The sequence below is a fragment of the Garra rufa genome, chromosome 21, assembly GCF_049309525.1.
Source record: "Garra rufa chromosome 21, GarRuf1.0, whole genome shotgun sequence".
In the NCBI taxonomy this organism is placed as follows: Eukaryota; Metazoa; Chordata; class Actinopteri; order Cypriniformes; family Cyprinidae; genus Garra; species Garra rufa.
Window position 1 is genome coordinate 28033991 of NC_133381.1, and position 19208 is coordinate 28053198.

At 34.0% G+C, this 19208-nt stretch overlaps 1 protein-coding gene across 1 annotated transcript in view; it reads left to right on the top strand.

Annotated features, from left to right (window-relative positions):
- The window catches only part of jmjd1ca (jumonji domain containing 1Ca), a 128679-nt gene that overhangs the window by 37551 nt on the left and 71920 nt on the right, over window positions 1-19208 (top strand). The window contains exon 3 of the mRNA XM_073827005.1: window positions 6447-6560. Within this exon, the coding sequence (XP_073683106.1) occupies window positions 6447-6560 (114 nt within the window). The remainder of the gene's footprint in view (window positions 1-6446; window positions 6561-19208) is intronic.

Below are 19208 nucleotides of genomic sequence, written 5' to 3' on the forward strand. Positions count from 1 at the left end.
GACAGTATACCACAAATTAAAAGAGAGTTGAGTAGCCTTTAAAATTCAGGTACAAGACAATTCACTTTCTTTTTTTTTTTTGACCTAAGTTTTCTTTGTTAAGAACATGGTTTGGAGCTCCTTATTTTGAACTCTTAAAGTGCATTAGATAGAAAAATCTTTAAAATAGAAGACTTCATTTGTCTTTTTTTTTTTTTAAACATCGCAATAAATATTGTATCGTGGACTTCATATTGAGATATTATCGTATCTTGAGATATTGATATTGTTACCTCTTTATTAATGTTTGTTCATGTTAGTTCAACGTACATGATCTATTTTTAACAAAACGCAACTTGTAATAATATTGCATTAGGTAATGCTGAAATTAACATTAACTATGATTAATAAATGCTGTAGAAGTATTGTTCATTCTTAGTTGACGTTAACTTTTAACTAATGAACTTTATTGTAAAGTATTATTATTTATAGATCACAACTGCAACTTTATTCCACAATTAGGCAACATTTATTTCATTTTGAGATACATTTTCTAGTATAACTTCAATTAATTAGATACATATACAGTCAAACCTAAATTTATACAGACACCTTCAACGCTTCTCACAGTTTATTCACTATAGTTTAGTAAATGGTAATAAAATATGACAAGAACATAGTCAGGTCAAAGTGTCTGAATAATTTTTGGTCCCAAATTACTTTTACTGGTAGTCCACTGTATGAAGAATATTTGGGTATAATATGTGACAGTTTATTTTGCTATCCTCACTTACATAAGTGTTTGACTGTAACTTGGTAGTAAAACATTAAGTGATTTTTATCACTTAACCACAATTCATTTGTGTTGTCTGTTACATAAGGACTATACTGAAAATACATTTAAGTACAGAGTATTCAAAATAAAGTAAATAAAGCTAATAAAAATGTTACTGGCTTTTTTACAACTCTGTGTTTTTTAATGGGGCTATCAGGTCATCAAAAGTAGAGGTCGACCGATGTATCGGTTTTGCCGATTAATCGGTACCAATAGTTGATTTGCGGAACTATCGGTTATCGGCAAAAATCCATGCCGATAGTTTTGCCGGGTTGCGTTCTTTGCTGAAAGGCTCACGCTCCGCTCTGCTGTCATAGAGTATGAAAGGTTAAGTCCAACACCAATGCTTAATGTCAGGATTGTTACCATATATTTGCATTAGTTTATATCAAGCTGGTCATATTCTTAGCCAGCAAAGTTACAGATTTAAAGACTTGAGAAAGCAAACTGTGTTCATTTAGCCGACAGAAATCGTTCATAAAGACGATTGAGGAATTGAGTATTGTGCATTTTAAGTGAAACTTTTGTATTTCTATAGCTCTAATAAAGTCTGTATGCTTCATATAGAGCTACAATTTATGTTTTAGCCTCTTCTTCAGGCCGCGGAAGCATGGTAGTTACGCACTTTATTTCACAATGCCAGTTTTCCTCGTTCTTATTTTATTTTAATAACTGATCAACAAAAAATATGTATTAAAAATTAAGATAAAAATGATACAAACGAAATTCGTTTAAGAAGGGATTTTCCACAAATAAAAACATACGAAATGGTCAAAAAATTGTTTCTGACCCTCTCCAATTCTCCCAGCGTATTGCCGTCCAATACCACGTCATTTATGACATTTACATATTACACAAACTTCTTTCATAATAAACAGATTGAACTGAAACACAACACAAACAAATAATATTTCAACAATGTAAAACAGAAAAAAAATTCTTAAATGGCTACAAAAATATATATCGCTCCTTCTCTTTTCGTTTGATCTGTTGTTTAAACTAATCTTTGCGCTTTTTTGATCATTCTTTAAGTAAACATTTGCCTGTTTGGTGATTAAATAAACTGTTTTAGACTTCCCCTTGAACTACACGCGACGCGTCCAGTGTGTTTGTGATACCTGCGAGTTGTCCGCGCGACGCAGCGCTGCACTTTTGCCTGGTTTCATTAAGGGTGGGTGGAAAATGGATTCTCCGATGCATCGCAATCCTCTCTTCAATGCGCTTGTGTTTTTCTCCTCATATGGCACGTGTGCGCGCTAGAGACGAGGTGGGCTTCATCGCACAGAATTTGCGCTATGAGACAAGTACGCATTTCTTGACAGTGTGTGCTTGATTGCGGATGCGGATGCGGTTAAATGCACTTGCCCTTTCAAATACTTTTATACGAAACTGATGTACAGTACATACAGTCAGTTATCTATGTCAGAGCAGGACAAAACATCTGATATATCGAAATAGATCTGTGCATTCATTGAAGCCTGTTAAAGCAGGCACTGTCTGTCACTGTCTATTGTTTTAAAAAGTAGCCTGCTTATATAATAAAAAAATTAAGTAAATTTTGCATGAAATAAATTTGATATTAAATGTAATTAAATTGAATCTTAATTTTAAGATGGCAGTACTGACATACAGAGATTCCAAATATAAACAAAAACCATAGAAACTGCAATTTTACATGTTGTTAAAATGTAAAGATTCCGACCCCTTTACAATGAGCCCATTTGTAACATCAACTAAGATTGATGAAAACTGTAGAATAGAAGTGTTGTTAATTTCAACATTTACTGATATATTGTTAAATTCTGAAGTTTATTTTGTTAACATAAATGAACTATGAAATAACTTTAATGATCAATATATAATTTATATTTTAATTAATTTACAAAGTATGGTTTAGTACTTTTTAAAAATAGTAGAGCACTATTTTAGTTGCCTTTCAGTATCCATTTTCAAAAACTATCAGTTAATTAATCGGTATCGGCCAGTGTGGTCCAACCTAACTATCGGTATCGGTAAAACCAATATCGGTCGACCTCTAATCAAAAGTTCTACACACATTTGCGGTCTTCACACATACTTGTTAGAGGAACGTATCAGTGGCTCACTTTAAAACAATAGAAATCATTGGAAAGTTCTCAGCATGATAAGAAATGGTTTATGAGTTATTAAACAGACATGCATGAACTGAAGTTGGATTGGATCTCATTTAAGTTTATGATTAGACTAAGATTGGACTTCGTTTTATGGCAAGCCGCAGCCTTTGTGCTATCACACTCCAGACGTTGGTTTACTCTTGCATGGACACCTTACACAATACAGTAATGATTTTCATTAGTGAATACTTTATATGGATTTTTAATAGCCAAGCGGATATATCTGCAGTGGAGGATGGATGAAGGACAATATACTGGCAATATATGCTTATATTTAAAATAATGATAGGAAATGAGACCCTTAAAATTGCTGAAATTAACATTTATTTGACACAGATTAGATATTTACTTAAAATACATTACCATTCAATAATTTGTGGTTTATTAGAAAACTTTTTTTCAGTTTTAATATATTTTAAAATTGTATTTATTCCTGTGATGGTAAAGCTGAATTTTCGGCCCCCTGTTCCTTCAGAAATCTTTTATAACATTATAAATGTTGCCACTTTTTTTTACTACCATACTACCACATGACCAATGATGGCAGTAATCACAAACTGGCCAAATATCAGCATGATTGATCACTTCACCTTGGATTCTTTAATGTATAGTATTTTAAATTAGCCCGTACATTAATATTTAGTTGCAGGATTGTATTAGTTCATCTGTTAGTGTGTGCGTGCATTAAATGTGTTTACTGTGCCTAGATTTATGTCGTAGTGAAGTCGATAAGCTGTTTCTGCAAATGAATATTTGTCCTGACTGTTTGTCCTTTCTCTCTGTCTGCCTCACTGACAGAACAGAGTCTCAAACCACAGTGCGGTGAAAGTGTGTAACTGTGTGCGGTGTGTGCGGCAGTGTATGTGAGTGCACTGCACACAGTAGAGTGTCTAAAAATAGCTCACACGCGTTCTGTTTGTCCCCTTACCCTCCAGCTCATGGTTTATGAGTCACGCACACACATACATAGTCAGACTGGCACATAGTACTTGTGAATTGAGGTTTTGGATGACTGATGTTTGGCTCCTCACAAGTCATCACATGCAGCAGGCCACTGCAAAAGCACACACATATTTGTTTTTCTATGTCGCTGGGGACTTTCCATTCATTTCTGTTGTTTTTACACCGAGGTAATGATATTTTTTATTCTTTTAGACGTAAACCTAACCTCAACCTTTTTTTTTTAACCGACCATTTTTATTAGGGCGTTATTTATTATGTTTATAAAGTCGTTTTGCGTTCTGGCTGGACATTTGGTCCCCACAATGTTGGTCAAACCTGACCCACACACGTATGCACATCCCATAACACTGTGGCCGCATGTAGATTGGGTTTCACTTCAGGATACCTCAGACACATGAAAATTGTTGTGTTGCATAATTCACATCGACTTACATGAGCACACACACATATACACACACACACACGAAGCAGGCAGCCAAACATGGAAACTTTGAGTGTGCTGGCCTAGTATTTATATAAATAGAAACCATGCATAAAGAATATGACTTGATCAATGAAAGATTAACTGTATTGTTATAAGATATTTGCTCACACACGCACATTGGTCAGTCTAACAGAGTGCAGGGTTCGACTTTCGCGAGGCTTACTGTATGTATTGGATGTAATTCATCAGCTAACCACTGCATAGGGCATAGTGACAATGTTTTGTGTTGATTGTGTTTGAGTGACTTTATTTTGAGTCCCTTTTGGACATTCTGTTGACAATAAGTAACGTTGCACCTACTTGTCAACTAACTCTCATTAGAGTATTAGTAGACTGTCTGCTTATTGTCTACTAACTCTTTATTGTGATGGTTTCCCCACAGACATTCTACTGACTATAAGTAACTTTGCACATGTATATATCAACTTGATCTAAACCTAACCCTTCCACTCTACTAATACTCAACTAACACTCTATTGAGAGTTAGTGAATATGTAGGTGCAATGCTACTTATAGTCAGTAGAATGTGTTAAAGGGGTTAAATAAAGTGAAACCTTAATTTCTGTTTTGGTTGTTAATTTCTGATTTAAAATTCAGTTCAAGTTGCTTGAGTCATGGTGATTCAACTGATATCAGTGTGGTGTGGAAAGATTTTTAAATGTATTTAAAAGAAATCTCTTATCCTTAAAAAGGGTGCATTTTTTATTGGAAATAAATGTAATGTATAATTTTCAGCAGCCATTAATTTACTTAAAGTTATTTGATCCTTTAGAAACCTTTCTAATAAGCGGATTTAGTTTGTACTTTTTTGTTCTCAAGAAAAAAAAAATCATTAAAGAAACAAAAAAGTAAAACAAAAAAAAAATCTTAATAATAATAATAATAATAATAATAAACTATTACTTAACCAAAAAGTCCAGTAAAACAGGTGAAATGGGAAATTCTGTAGGGAATATTTCAGGCCTGCAGAATACTCAAGACTGTGTCAAGGCCAAAATCTTTCTTGAAATATCATATAATCCTATTTTTGTAAAAATGAGTCATTTATGAGGTTTGTAAAGAGTACTCTTCAAAGGAGAAGTTCACTTCCAGAACAAAAATTAACAGATAATTTACTCACCCCCTTGTCATTCAAGATGTTCATGTCTTTTTTTCTTCAGTAAAGAAATTATGATTTTTGAGAAAAAAATTTCAGGATTTCTCTTTATATAGTGGACTTCTATGGTGCCCGTGAGTTTGAACTTCCAAAATGCAGTTTTAATGCAGCTTCAAAGGGCTCTAAACAATCCCAGCCGAGGAAGAAGGCTCTTATCTAGTGAAACGATTAGTTATTTTCTAAAAAATGACAATTTATATACTTTTTAACCTCAAATGCTTGTCTTGTCTAGGTCTGCGTGTACTCTGTGTATTCCAGTTCAAAGACAGTTAGGGTAGGTAACTTCAAACTCGTCCTACATCGCTGCAGAAGTAAAAGAAGATCAAACACCCTTTACAAAAAACGGTAAAAAAAGCGATGTAGTACGATTTTGAAGTTGGAGAAGAAAATGAGATGGAAGTTTTTTTGATCTACCCTAACTGTCTTGAACTGGAATACACAGAGTACAGCCAGACAAGATGAGCATTTGAGGTTAAAAAGTGTACAAATATAAATTTATTAAAGAAAATGACCAATCGTTTCTCTAGATAAGACCCTTATTCCTCGGCTGGGATCATTTAGAGACCTTTAAAGTTGCATTGAAACTGAATTTTGGAGTCCACAATATGGAGAGAAATACTGAAATGTTTTCCTCAAAAACATAATTTCTCTATGAGTGAAGAAAGAAAGACATGAACATCTTGGATAACAAGGCGGTGAGTAAATTATCTGTAAATGTTTGTTCCGGAAGAGAACTTCTCCTTTAACCTTTTTTATCAATAATGTTATAAATGAACACTCACATGAGTTCAAGTCTGTCTGGTCTTGAAAAGTTTGTAATGACTTTGTCTTCTGATGAACTGATGAGACTGACTGGTTGTGATATTTGTTTTACAGAAATTCCGGCCTCTGATTGGTCAGTCATGCGTAGGAGGCTGGACAGTGGTGGAGTTCATCTCTGACAGACAGCTGGAGTTCTACACAGAAAAGGAGGAGCTCCAACCATTCGAGGTGTGTGTGTGCACGTTATTATTACACAGATATGTGTGTGGGTGTTTTGTTGTTGCATTTGTGTAACTATGTATGATTAACATTCATTATATCACAGTGTGATAAAATTATAGCCTACTGCATATGAAAAAGTTTTGTTAAAATGTAGAGAGTTTAGAGAGAAGTTTTCCTCCTAGGTCAATTCTGTGAGCTGTTGATCTACGTAGACATAAAATATCAATATAAGAACCTTAAATATAATAAATAAAAGCGAAGATATGCTCATATATATGACTGCACTGACAGCGTGAAATAATTCATTTAGCCTTTTCATATGTCCCTTCACTTCACAGTTTATGCAGAAGAACCAATAGTGACTTTTATTTACTGTCAACACCACCATATTTAATAACCCCCCACGTTCAGTTTCTCTCTCTTGCTCTAGGTGTTACATTTTTTGCCGAAGATGTGATTTGTGTCGTTGCTTTCTCAGACCTCCTCATAAAAGTGTGATGTATGATGACATTTCCCAGTCATTACTAGTTTAATTAGTCTGTGTTTGTAGCGCCGGTTAGCGTTTGTGAGAGTGCCTTCAGGAACGTATGTCCCAGACAGTCTGTTTAATTGAAATGACCATTTCATCCTATGGCAATAAAAAAAAGTGATAAAACTTGTTGAATAATGAGATTTATATTCACCACATGGCAAAAGTGGTGATTTAAATGTAGCTTTCCAGAGGAAACACTATTGGAAAATAGCATTACGATGTAGGGTTTTAAATATTTTAAATATTTTTTTATCTGTAATGCTCACCAAGTCTGCATTTATTTGATTACAAAATACATTAAAAACAGTAATATTCTGAAAATGTATTACAATTTAGAATAACTGTTTTCTATTTGAATGTAATTTACAATGTAATGTATCATTTTGATGCAAATCTGAATTTTCAGCATCATTACTCCATATTCTTAATTTTCTTTCTTTTTTCTTTCTATACATTTAATAGAAATAAAGAGTTCATCAATATACAGTTGCCTGGAGTTGAGAAATAAGAATCACATGATAAAAGTCATGTTTTTTAATGCTAAAAAAACATTTTGAATGTGAAACTAAATTTACTCCATGAGATGTTAAAAACACCATGATCTAGTATTTTTCCCACACTTTTATATATACAAACTACATCAGCTTTGCAAAGTTTGGGGAAGAGCAAAGAACGAGCAACATTTAATATTTTCTGGCAGCAATAATGCTTAGAATGTGGTATGATAGTGTCTTAGTTTGCTCAGTCCAATATAGGATCATTTTGAAAACGTCAAATTTGCAAATTGCGGGGGGTGCTGAAGGAATAGACTTGGTTTAATATATTTAGTAGTGTGTAATATGTTAGAGTGTTTTAGAGCTTATTCTCACAGTGACTTCAGCAATGTGTGAGTGTGTGTGTTTTTGTAAGGGGTGTGTAATTAGCCGTGGACACATGCTCCTCACTCTTTACATACTCCTGCAGGCTGAGTTTGTTTATCATAATCACATGGCGCAATCATATAATTTAGTGCAGGAGAAGACACTATGACACACAGGACTGTAGCCCTCTGCGAAAAACTGTTTACATTCACTGTGAGCTGTGGAGAAACACACACACACACACACACACACCACTGCATCATTTCATCACTCCCGGTCTCTGATGCCTGTGGATGGATGATAAAAGAGAGACCCCCTCTCTTTCATCTGAGTGTGTGTGTGGAGGGGGAACTGTGAGGCTGTGAGAAAGAAACACAAGGCAGAGGGAGGGGAAGCATTAGAGAGAGAGAGAGTGTCTGGATAAAGCACTGGCACATGACATTGATGCGTTCTGAATGCTGCAGTTCTGTACATTCTGTGAGGAACAGAATCTAAACCCACAACCCTGCCTCTACTCTCATCCTACATTCTATTCTATTCTGTTCTGTTCTGTTCTACTGAACTTTATTTAATTCCAAGCCATTATAATTCTGTGCAACTGTACTTTACTACATTTTTTTGTGCATACCTGCTTGTACTCTACTGAGCTGTGCTCATTTATGCTGTTTTCTATTCTATTCTATTCTATTCTACTGAATTCTATTCAAGCCCATTCTAATTCTGTGCAACTGTACTTTACTATGTTTTTTTATGCATACCTGCTTGTGCTCCACTGAGCTGTGCTCATTTATGCCGTATTCTATTCTATTCTATTCTATTCTATTCTACTGAATTCTATTCAAGCCCATTCTAATTCTGTGCAACTGTACTTTACTGTTTTTACACATACCTGCTTGTGCTCCACTGAGCTGTGCTGATTTATGCTGTTTTCTATTCTATTCTATTCTATTCTATTCTATTGAATTCTATTCAAGCCCATTCTAATTCTGTGCAACTGTACTTTACTATGTTTTTATGCATACCTGCTTGTGCTCCACTGAGCTGTGCTCATTTATGTTATCAGTTTTGTTCTATTCTTGTCTGTTCTATTTAATTCTGCTCTACTCCACTGTACTTTGTTAAATTTAATTTTGTACATTGTTCTTGCCTACGTTATACTATGATTATCTATTCTATTCTGTTCTGTTCTGTTCTATTCTATTCTATTCTATTCTATTCTATTCAAGCCCATTCTAATTCTGTGCAAACTACATTCTTTTTTGCGCATACCTGCTTGTACTCCACTGAGTTATGCTCATTTATCCTGTTTTCGAATTTAATTATATTCTATTCTGTTCTGTTCTATTTAATTCTACTCTACTCCACTGTACTTAGTTAAATTAAATTTTGTACATTGTTCTCGCCTACTTTCTATTCTGTTCTATTCTATTCTTTTCTGTTCTGTTTCTATTTTTCTATTCTATTCTATTCTATTCTATTCTATTCTATTCTATTCTATTCTATTCTATTCTACCAAACTGTAATTCCATTCAAGCCCATTCTAATTCTGTGCAACAGTACTTTACTGTCCTTTTTTGCTGTTGTGCATACACGCTTGTACTCCACTGAACTGTTCTCATTTATGCTGTTTTCTACTTTATTCTATTCTGTTCTGTTCTATTTAACTCTGCTTTACTACATTCTTTTTTGTCCATACACGCTTGTACTCTACTGAGTTGTGCTCATTTATGCTGTTTTCTATATTCTGTTCTGTTCTGTTCTATTCAATTCTGCTCTAGTCCACTGTACCTAGCTAAATCTTAGTTTGTATATTGTTCTTGCCTACTTTTATAATATTCTATTCTATTCTGTTCTATTATACTGAACTTTAATTCCTTTCAAGCCCATTCTAATTCTGTGCAACTGTATTTTACTACTTTCTTTTTTGTTGTGCCTAGCTGCTTGTACTTCACTGAGCTGTGCTCATTTATGCTGCTTTCTACTTTATTCTGTTCTGTTCTGTTCTGTTCTGTTCTATTCTACTGAACTTTATTAAATTCAATGCAAGCCCATTCTAATTCTGTGCAACTGTACTTTACTACTTTCTATTTTCGTTGTTCCGTACATGCTTGTACTCCACTGAACCATGCCCATTAATGCTGTTTTCTACTTTATTCTATTCTGTTTATTCTAATTACCTTTATTTCATTCCATTCAAGCCCATTCTAAATCTGTGCAACTGTGCTTTACTATGTTGTTTTGTGCTTGTACTCCACTGAGCTATGCTCATTTATGCTGTTTTCTAATTTATTCTATTCTGTTCTGTTCTATTTAATTCTGCTCTGATCCACTGTACATAGCTAAATGTTATTTTGTACATTCTTCTTGCCTCCTTTATAAAATTCTATTCTATTCTATTCTATTCTTCTAATTACCTTTATTTAATTCAATTCAAGTCCATTTTAAATCTGTGCAACTGTACTTTACTACATTCTTTTGTTGTGCTTGTACTCCACGCTGTATTCTATTCTATTTAATTCTGTTCTACTCCACTGTACTGTGTTGGTTGAATTTTATTTTTTACATTGTTCTTGCCTACTATTATTCTATTCTATTCTATTAGGCGGATCTTTGTTTAATTCCATTCAAGCCCATTTTAATTCCGTGCATCTGTACTTTACCCCGCTCTTTTTTGTGCATACATGCTTGTACTCCACTGAGCTGTAGACATTTATCCTGTTTTCATTCTAGTGTACTCTATTCTATTCATTTCCTGTTCTGTTCTTCTCCATTTTGTCTATTCTGCTCTACTTCAATCTGCTCTGTTCTTTTTACTCTGTTCTATTTAATTGCACTGTATTCCACTGTGTTTAGTTATATTTTACTCTGTTGTTTCTTGCCCACTTTATTCTAATCTGTTCTGTTCTGTTCTATTTTAATGTACTGCACTCTGCTAAACTCTATTTTTGCTGCTCTATTTTATTATGTTCTACTGTACTAGACTACTCTGTCCAATTCTAATCTACTGTACTCCACTCTGCTCTTTTCCAGTTTTACTCTATTCTCTTTTGTACTTTCCAATCCTGTTGTATTCTACTCTGTTCTACTCTATTGTACTCTACTCTTACTATTCCCTTCTGTTCATTTTATGTTCAACTTTACACTTTGCTCTACTTACTATACTGTGTTTCTCTCCACTGCTCTATTACCCACAGCTCTGAATGTTGAGCTCTGAGACGTGAGTGAATTACTGAGCAGCCAGAGAGAGAGAAAAAGAAGGACAGAGACAGAAAGAGATAAAGGTGGAGAGAAAGTGTGAGAGAGATCTATCAGGGAAAATGGAGCATGGACAGAGGACTGTGTATTTATTGCTGTTTCCTTGACAACTCAAAGCTGTGTTTTTACTTAGCACATGTTAAGGGGCCAGTGGAGGGTGTGTGTGTGTGTGTGTGTGTGTGTGTGTGTGTGTGTGTGTGTGTGTGTGTGTGTGTGTGTGTGTGTGTGTGTGTGTGTGTGTGTGTGTGTGTGTGTGTGTGTATGTGTAGAGGGAAGGGTTAAGCACTGTTGACCTGTTAAGCTGAAATGGGAACAGTGCAGCTGTTTTTAGGAAGCTCCAAACAGTGTGTTTGCCTGCACGAGTGAGTGTGTGTTCTTGTGTATGACAGAGATAGACTGAAGTAAGTGAGAGAAGGGGGAGAGGTTTACTGAAGGGAAAAGCAGGCAGAGTGGTTTCCATTAGGCTCTGTGGAACACTTTCCCTTTTGAGGCTGTGGTGAGAAAGACACTCGGCTGTGAGTCAGTCACCCTCAATACACACACACACACACACACACACACACACACACACACACACACACACACACGCGTGCAAACACAGACTTCACTCTGTGTGTGTAAAGAAAAGCTGCTTTCCATCTCTGTTTCAGACACACATTCACAGAGTTATTTTTCATTTAATTTACTCCTTCACTCTTATCCACTCTTTCACCTAAATAAAGTTTTATTAAAGCTTAAAAAAAAACAATCTGCTCATAAATGTGTAATGATGGTAGACAGAGGAAACAATCTAGCAATAAAAAAAATATGTTTCTAAAAAACCATTAACTGCATGACCAATATGAAACAGTCTTTTATAATGTGATGTATTTTTGAGTAAACGTTCAACAGGATTATTAGGAGCCATAGCTGTATTGGCTTTTTGTTTTATCAATGACGTGGCATGTCAATTCTGGTGTCCAAAGCATATTCATAATATTAAAAATGTATACATTTTTAAATGCATTTCATTAAATGACTCAACTTTCCCCTCTTTAATTACTCTTGTGAGAATTCATTATAAATAATTAATCTTTAAGGAACTATTGAGCTCAAAAGTCCCAAAACGTCATTCCGGGTAACTGTCCCGGCTTAAAATCTGAGTACAAAAATACAATAAAAATGTAAATAATAAAAATAAAAATATTTAAAATCTACTTGGGCATAATTGTATTGATGTTTTAAACGATACCTGCAAATATGGTTATAATACTGAGCTTAATTACATTTTAATGACAGAAAGACTTTTGTCCCCAAATTGTGATTTCTGTAATGTCATTCCTGGATAACAGACACCAATGACCATTTTAGACCATAATGCATTGTGGTATGTCATGTGACATAATATTGTATCAAAAAGAAGACCCTGAAGGAGCACCAGAACAAGTGCAAAGGTGACTAAGCGTCTCTTAAAATGTTGATATTTTGACCTTTTCGGTCACTGATGCACTTTGTAGCAATATCATGTGTCCTTTTGGATAACACTGACAAACTATTTATAATGTTTTTATATGAAAAAACTATCTATTTGATCTAAAAGATTACCTTAAAGCGATGATGGCTAAGTTGTAGTTTTCCATAGGTGGTTAAATTAGTGCCTGATTATAAAGAAAAATATTCGTTTTGTCATTCCTGGATAACAACATGTCATTCTTGGATACCAAAAATCTCTGTTAGCCAGGACATGTCATCCGTTATCCAGAATGACATAAACATAACAATCTAGTTTTTAATTAACATTTGTAAACTTTTAGGTATAGTTATTAAAGTTATATTATTAACATTAACATTATTTACATAATTGTATGTTTTTTGCCGTATTTTTGCTGTCATTCATCTTGATTTTATATGATTCACATTTAATTATCATTGAATTGAACTTTTGTAATGTTAATGGTCAAATCATGAATAATGTAATCATTATTATTAATATATCCACATTTGGTAATACTTTATAATAACTACACGTTATTAATCATTATTTAAGCATCATTAAACAGTTAATTCATTAATAAATTTACGATTTAAAATGCAGCTATAAATTCTTAAAGGGATAGTTCACCCAAAAATGAAAATTTGATGTTTATCTGCTTACCCCCGATGCATCCAAGATGTAGGTTACTTTGTTTCCTCAGAAAAACACAAACAAAGATTTTTAATGAAATCCGGTGCAGTCTGCCAGCCTTATCATGGATGTGGATGGGCACCAAACCTTTAAAAGTAAACAAAAACATGCACAGACAAATCCAAATTACACCCTGCGGCTCGTGATGACGCATTGATGTCTTAAGACACGAAACGATCGTTTTTTTGCGAGAAACTGAACAGTATTTATATCATTTTTTACCTTTGATACACAGCCAGGTCCATTTGTCATGAGCACGAGTTTGGCATCAGTCACGTCACATGAGCACGCGCTCTAGCGTAGAATACGCAAACGCCGTAAGGGGAAATCAGTGAAAAGTCCCGGATGAGTTTGCGCAAGCAAACGTAATCTTTTAGCTTTAAATCAGTTTGAACAATCGGGATAAGCGCAATAATTACCATTTTGAATAGCCGCTATACCCACAGTCTGTGTGCACTGTGTAAAAAATGAGTGTCGTGTACATGCGAAAGATCCCTTCCGGCGTTTGCGTATTCTACAAAGAGCGCGTGCACATGTGACGTGACTGATGCCAAACTCGTGCACAGGACAGATGGATGTTGCTGTGTATCAAAGGTAAAAAATGATATAAATACTGTTCAGTTTCTCACAAAAAACGATAATTTCGTGTCTTAGGACATCAATGTATCGTCATGAGCCGCAGGGTGTAATTTGGATTTGTCTGTGCATGTTTTTTGTTTACTTTTAAAGGTCTGGGGCCGGATTCACGAAACATTCTTAAGAAGAAATTTATTCTTAACTGCCATTTTCTTCTTATTTTTTAAAATAAGAAAAAAGTTAAGAATATTTTGTATTCCCAAAAAAATCATCTTAAGAATATTCTTATCTTTTTACTTAAGATTGTTCTTAAGACAAAAATTAAGAAAATTCAAATTCTTGAAAAGAATCTTCTTAAAAACCATCGTAAATAACTTCTTAAAGTTAGGATAGCCCGAGACTTGTCTTAAATCCCAAATAGTAATAATTATTTAATTAATTGATTGGGTTATTTCAAATTAACTGTTATATTTAAGCATTGCAACACTACTAGCTACATATAATACATATTAGGACTATTAGAGATGAGCAAGAGTTCGCTGAAGTGACAGCAATGACTGATAATGTAAACAATGATCTGTCATGATTAGCCTGTGTATGACCCTACTTTTTGCCGTCATCAAAACTTAGTAGCAACTCGACAAAATCGAGTCAGATAGGGAGATGTAATAAAAAATAAATAAAAATACGACATAATCTTTGGCCGTATTTAGCGCATGTGCAGGACGCGTTTGCTGTAGCAGCGCACACACATAACGGAAGCGTTCATTCAGACGAGGCAACAAAATACAACACAAAAGTGAATAAACTGATCGCCAAAGCTTAAGACAGACCCTTTAAAAGTAACGGTTCAAAAACACGGCGCATTAAAAACATGAAGCCGAGCGCCAGACACGGTCGTGACGAAAATGTGCGTGCTTATGATTATTAGGATAATCTGCAGAAACCACAAAAAAGACGTTGAAGTGTTTATAAATGCGTCTTCAGCCATGTATTCACTCAGATAGATGTATCATTTTTTTTTCTTAAGAAAGAAATTAAGATGTTCTTAAGAACATATTTGAGAATATCTTAAGATTTTTTCAAGAATTGCACTTAAGAACATTCTTACGAACTTCTTAGAATTTATCTTAAGAAATTTCTTAATTTATTTCTTAAGAAGATATTCGTGAATCCGGCCCCTGGTGCCCATCCACGTCTATGATAAGGCTGGCAGACTGCACCGGTTTTCGTTAAAAATCTTCGTTTGTGTTTTTCTGAGGAAACAAAGTCACCTATATCTTGGATGACCTGGGGGTAAGCAGATAAACATCAAATGTTCCTTTTTGGGTGAACTATCCCTTTAATGCTTGATTTATAAGCCTACCTACAAGTATGAAATTAAAGTATGGAAATCCAATTATTAAACACATTATAGATATGCTTTTAAATCAAGAATAAAGCATTTATAGCTGTATTTATAAACTGCTTATTAATGTCTTTTAATGCTTTATAAATGATGTATTAACTGTTTACTAATGTTTAACTAATGATTAATAGCGTGCCGTTATTATAAAGTGTTACCCATTTTAAAACTTTTGTATAGCTTCTGGTGTTTTAAGGTCAATTCTGTTCTTCCAGATGCCTCTGTCTAATAAAGAGAGGCAGAGACGGTTCAGAGCCAGAATAAACAGAGATGCAGAAGCTAGGGCTGAGTATCTTGGAAAAAAGAGAGCAAGGTATTAGGGTGATGATTCAGTGGAACAATAATGTGTCAGTAACAAGCAAACTTGAAATATTAATCAAAATAGGTTCACACTCATTTGTAATAAGCCTAAATGTTTTAGCGGTGTAATGTGTTATTACACATCATACACTATACCCCTGGCCATTGTTTATGAAGCATTATAATTTTACAGATTTACTGTAATATTTAGAAAATACGATTGTAATGAAATTGGTGTGATTACAACCTGCATCTAATACTCATTATTATTATTATTATTATTATTGTGTGTAGCTACTACAAATCAAGACCAGTTCCCAAAAAGCCTGTTGTACTTTTTTTAAATCATTAAAAACTGTGAGTTTTGCAACTGTCAAGTGTATCTTACTTAGTTTCAAATTTGAGTGTTGGAAAGAAAAATTATACTGATGATGGTTCTTATGGTAATCCTGAAAAATATTGCAGAATGTCATTCCGTCTAACAGTATGTCATTCTGGCTAACAATGACACGGGCAATTCATTTAACCCATATTTCTGTGTTAGATAACACAATTCAGCTTTTTGTTGAGTTAATGATAAAACAAGTCTTATTTACTTTATTGGAAAACATTTTTAAACATTTTCCAGTTTTTTTCTTTATTTGGTTCTGAATTTTGAATTGGCAGCAGCCCAAAATGAGCCTGTGCCTATATGAAATCCCAAATTGATTATATTAATTGTGATTAAAATGTAGTTTTCTGAGCACTAATTGTTTGTTGAGCTCCAAATATGGAGATAAGTACATTTGTATATGCCAACAATGATAGAAATGTAATTAATTTTAAAATTTATTACGTTACCCAGGAATGACATTTTCATGAGTAAAAAGATCTGATTCATCAAAAAAAATGGTTAATTACATTCTTGAAATGTGTAAATATCATTGCATCACATACACAACACTGTAATAAGTATAGAAAGTACTAACATTTACATTTTTTGCCTGTTTTATTTTTTTCCACATTTTAAATCCTTATCCGTCATTCACCTGTGTATACACACACATACAGTTAACAAACTGGAAACAAATCAGTATCAGGCTTTATTTGAACAACTGATATGGTACACTTTTTTTTTCAACATTATCTCCACTCTTCTCCACTCTCACTACGCACTTTCTAGTGTTTATTCTATTATCTTTTACTATTATATTGTTATATATTTTACCATTATACTATATTTTACTATATTCAATACTATCTGTTCTACTATACTCAACTTAGTATTCATTGTTGTTGTATTCCACTCTTCTCTATTGATTATTGATCCAACCTTTATCCAATTTCATAGATTCAACTTTTAAAGTGTAGTGTTAGTGTAAATGTTATATCACTTATCAATCATAACTAATTATTGAATATTGGTATAAGCCACATTTTCTGTGTGTGTGCACCAAAAGTTTTTGTTCATTGGGATTTTAGGGCCCTATGAGACCTGTTTTACTTTCTCATAATTTCTGTTTTATTTTTTTCCAAATTCCGTTTTTTCTGGTAACATTTTTCTGGATTGCTTTTTTCTGTTTTAATTTTTCTAGACTAGCATGTCTAATTAATTGAAATCATTAAGTAATTTGGTAAAAAAAAATGTAAAAGTTAAAAAACAAAAGAATTATTTTTGAGGGCCTATGAAATATAGATATTTTTTATCAGGGTTTTTTGTTTTTGTTTTTTTACCAAATTATGTTGTCCATTTAATTTTCTGGAATCCATTTGAATTGTTTCATTACATTTTATTAATCAAAAGCATCTCTAATTAATTGATTCTTTTATTTTTTTATTTTACTGTGTTGTGTATTTACCTTTTTCTGCTAAATAAATTCTGGTAAACTGAACCGCACGTCTGCGACATTTATTCAGACACAAATAAACGTGCAAGATTCATATTAAAATTGTATTTTTGCATCCTAACATTCACAAACAGTCAATGTTGCATTTTGATTAAGTTTACTTGCCTACTTTTGATTTAGCAATCTAAATTTTGGCAAATTCCATGACATTCCGCATTACACAGTCAATTCTGTTTTTATGACTAGATTTAGCAATTCTATCCACTTTTTCACATCACGGAAAACATAGGGCCCAAGGATTTAATAAGATGGATGTTGAATTATAATGTTATTTGAAAATATTGTTTTTATTGAAATGTAATTAATATATAACTTACAGCAATCATTCAAAATAATTCTGAAGACATTAAAACTAATAATAAGCTAATAAATAAGCTTTCAGTTTATGCATGGTTTGTTATGATAGGACAATATTTGGTTGAGATACAATGTGAAAATCTGGAATCTGAGGGTGCAAAAATCTAAATATTAAGAAAATCGTCTTTAAAGTTGTCCAAAAGAAGTTCTTAGCAATGCATATTACTAATCAAAAGTTAAGTTTTAATATATGTCCGCTATATCTTCATGTAACACAATCATTACTTAATATCCTAATGATTTTTGGCATAAAAGAGAAATGTGTCATTTTGACCAATACAATGTATTTTTGGATATTGCTACAAATATCCTGTGCTACTTAAGTCACATATGGACATCAACCTGATTCTCTCAGTCAACAATTATGATTAAAAATCTGATTTTCAAGCCAGTTTCTTCTTCAAAACTTCCTGTTTGCTGTATTTTTCAGGGAATCAGGCAGTTTCACCCCAAACTCACGCCACTGGCTGAACTGCTGTGTCAGTATAGCTTAAGGAGGAAGTATTTCAACAGAAAAAATCGCTGTCTTCAGCTTTAAATTACATTTAGTGAAATCTGTGATCTGCTTTGTAGATATTTCTGTTCATTTGTCAGTGATATACCACAGGTTTTCTTATTTAAGCAGCCGAACGCCTCTCTCTCTCTCTCTCTCTCTCTGTGATCCAGCACTTGTAGTTCTTCTCTTACTGAAGGACAGGTCTTCAGACTCCTGCATTGATTTTTATGAGCACTCTTTCAGTGTGTGTCAGTCTGCGACTCTATCCTTCCTCTCTCACTCACTCTCCTCTGTTTGTCATTATCTCATCTACTTCATCACCCTCCCTCTACACCTCTCTCTCTGTCTCTCTCAATCAAGGCTTTCTGTCTCTCCTCTCTCAAACACGCACATCTCCCTCTCTTCTCCTCTCCCTCTACTCTCAAATTTGAATTCAATGAAGCACTTTTTCGGTATCATCTATTTCTAACCCTCTGTATCTCTCTTTGGATGTGTGTGCGTGCCTGTTCTCGCCGTAGGAAGGAGCATGAGCTTGTTTGTTCTCTTCCTGCTCTCTCCAGCTACGACCTTTCTCTGTACATACGTAAACACAAGCTGCTACAAACATACTAGCTTATCCTTTTCAATAATCTGTCTGTATGTCTGTTTTTCTCTCTCCTTCTTTCTGTTTCTCTCTCTCTCTCTCTCTCTCTCCATCACCCCCCCCCCCATGTTTCTCTTCCTGATGCAATAGTTGGATCAGCACGATGTCTCTCTTGCACATGTTGCCGTGGTGATGCTTTGGCTGTGCGCTAGACTGAGGTCATCTCACTCTTCATATGAC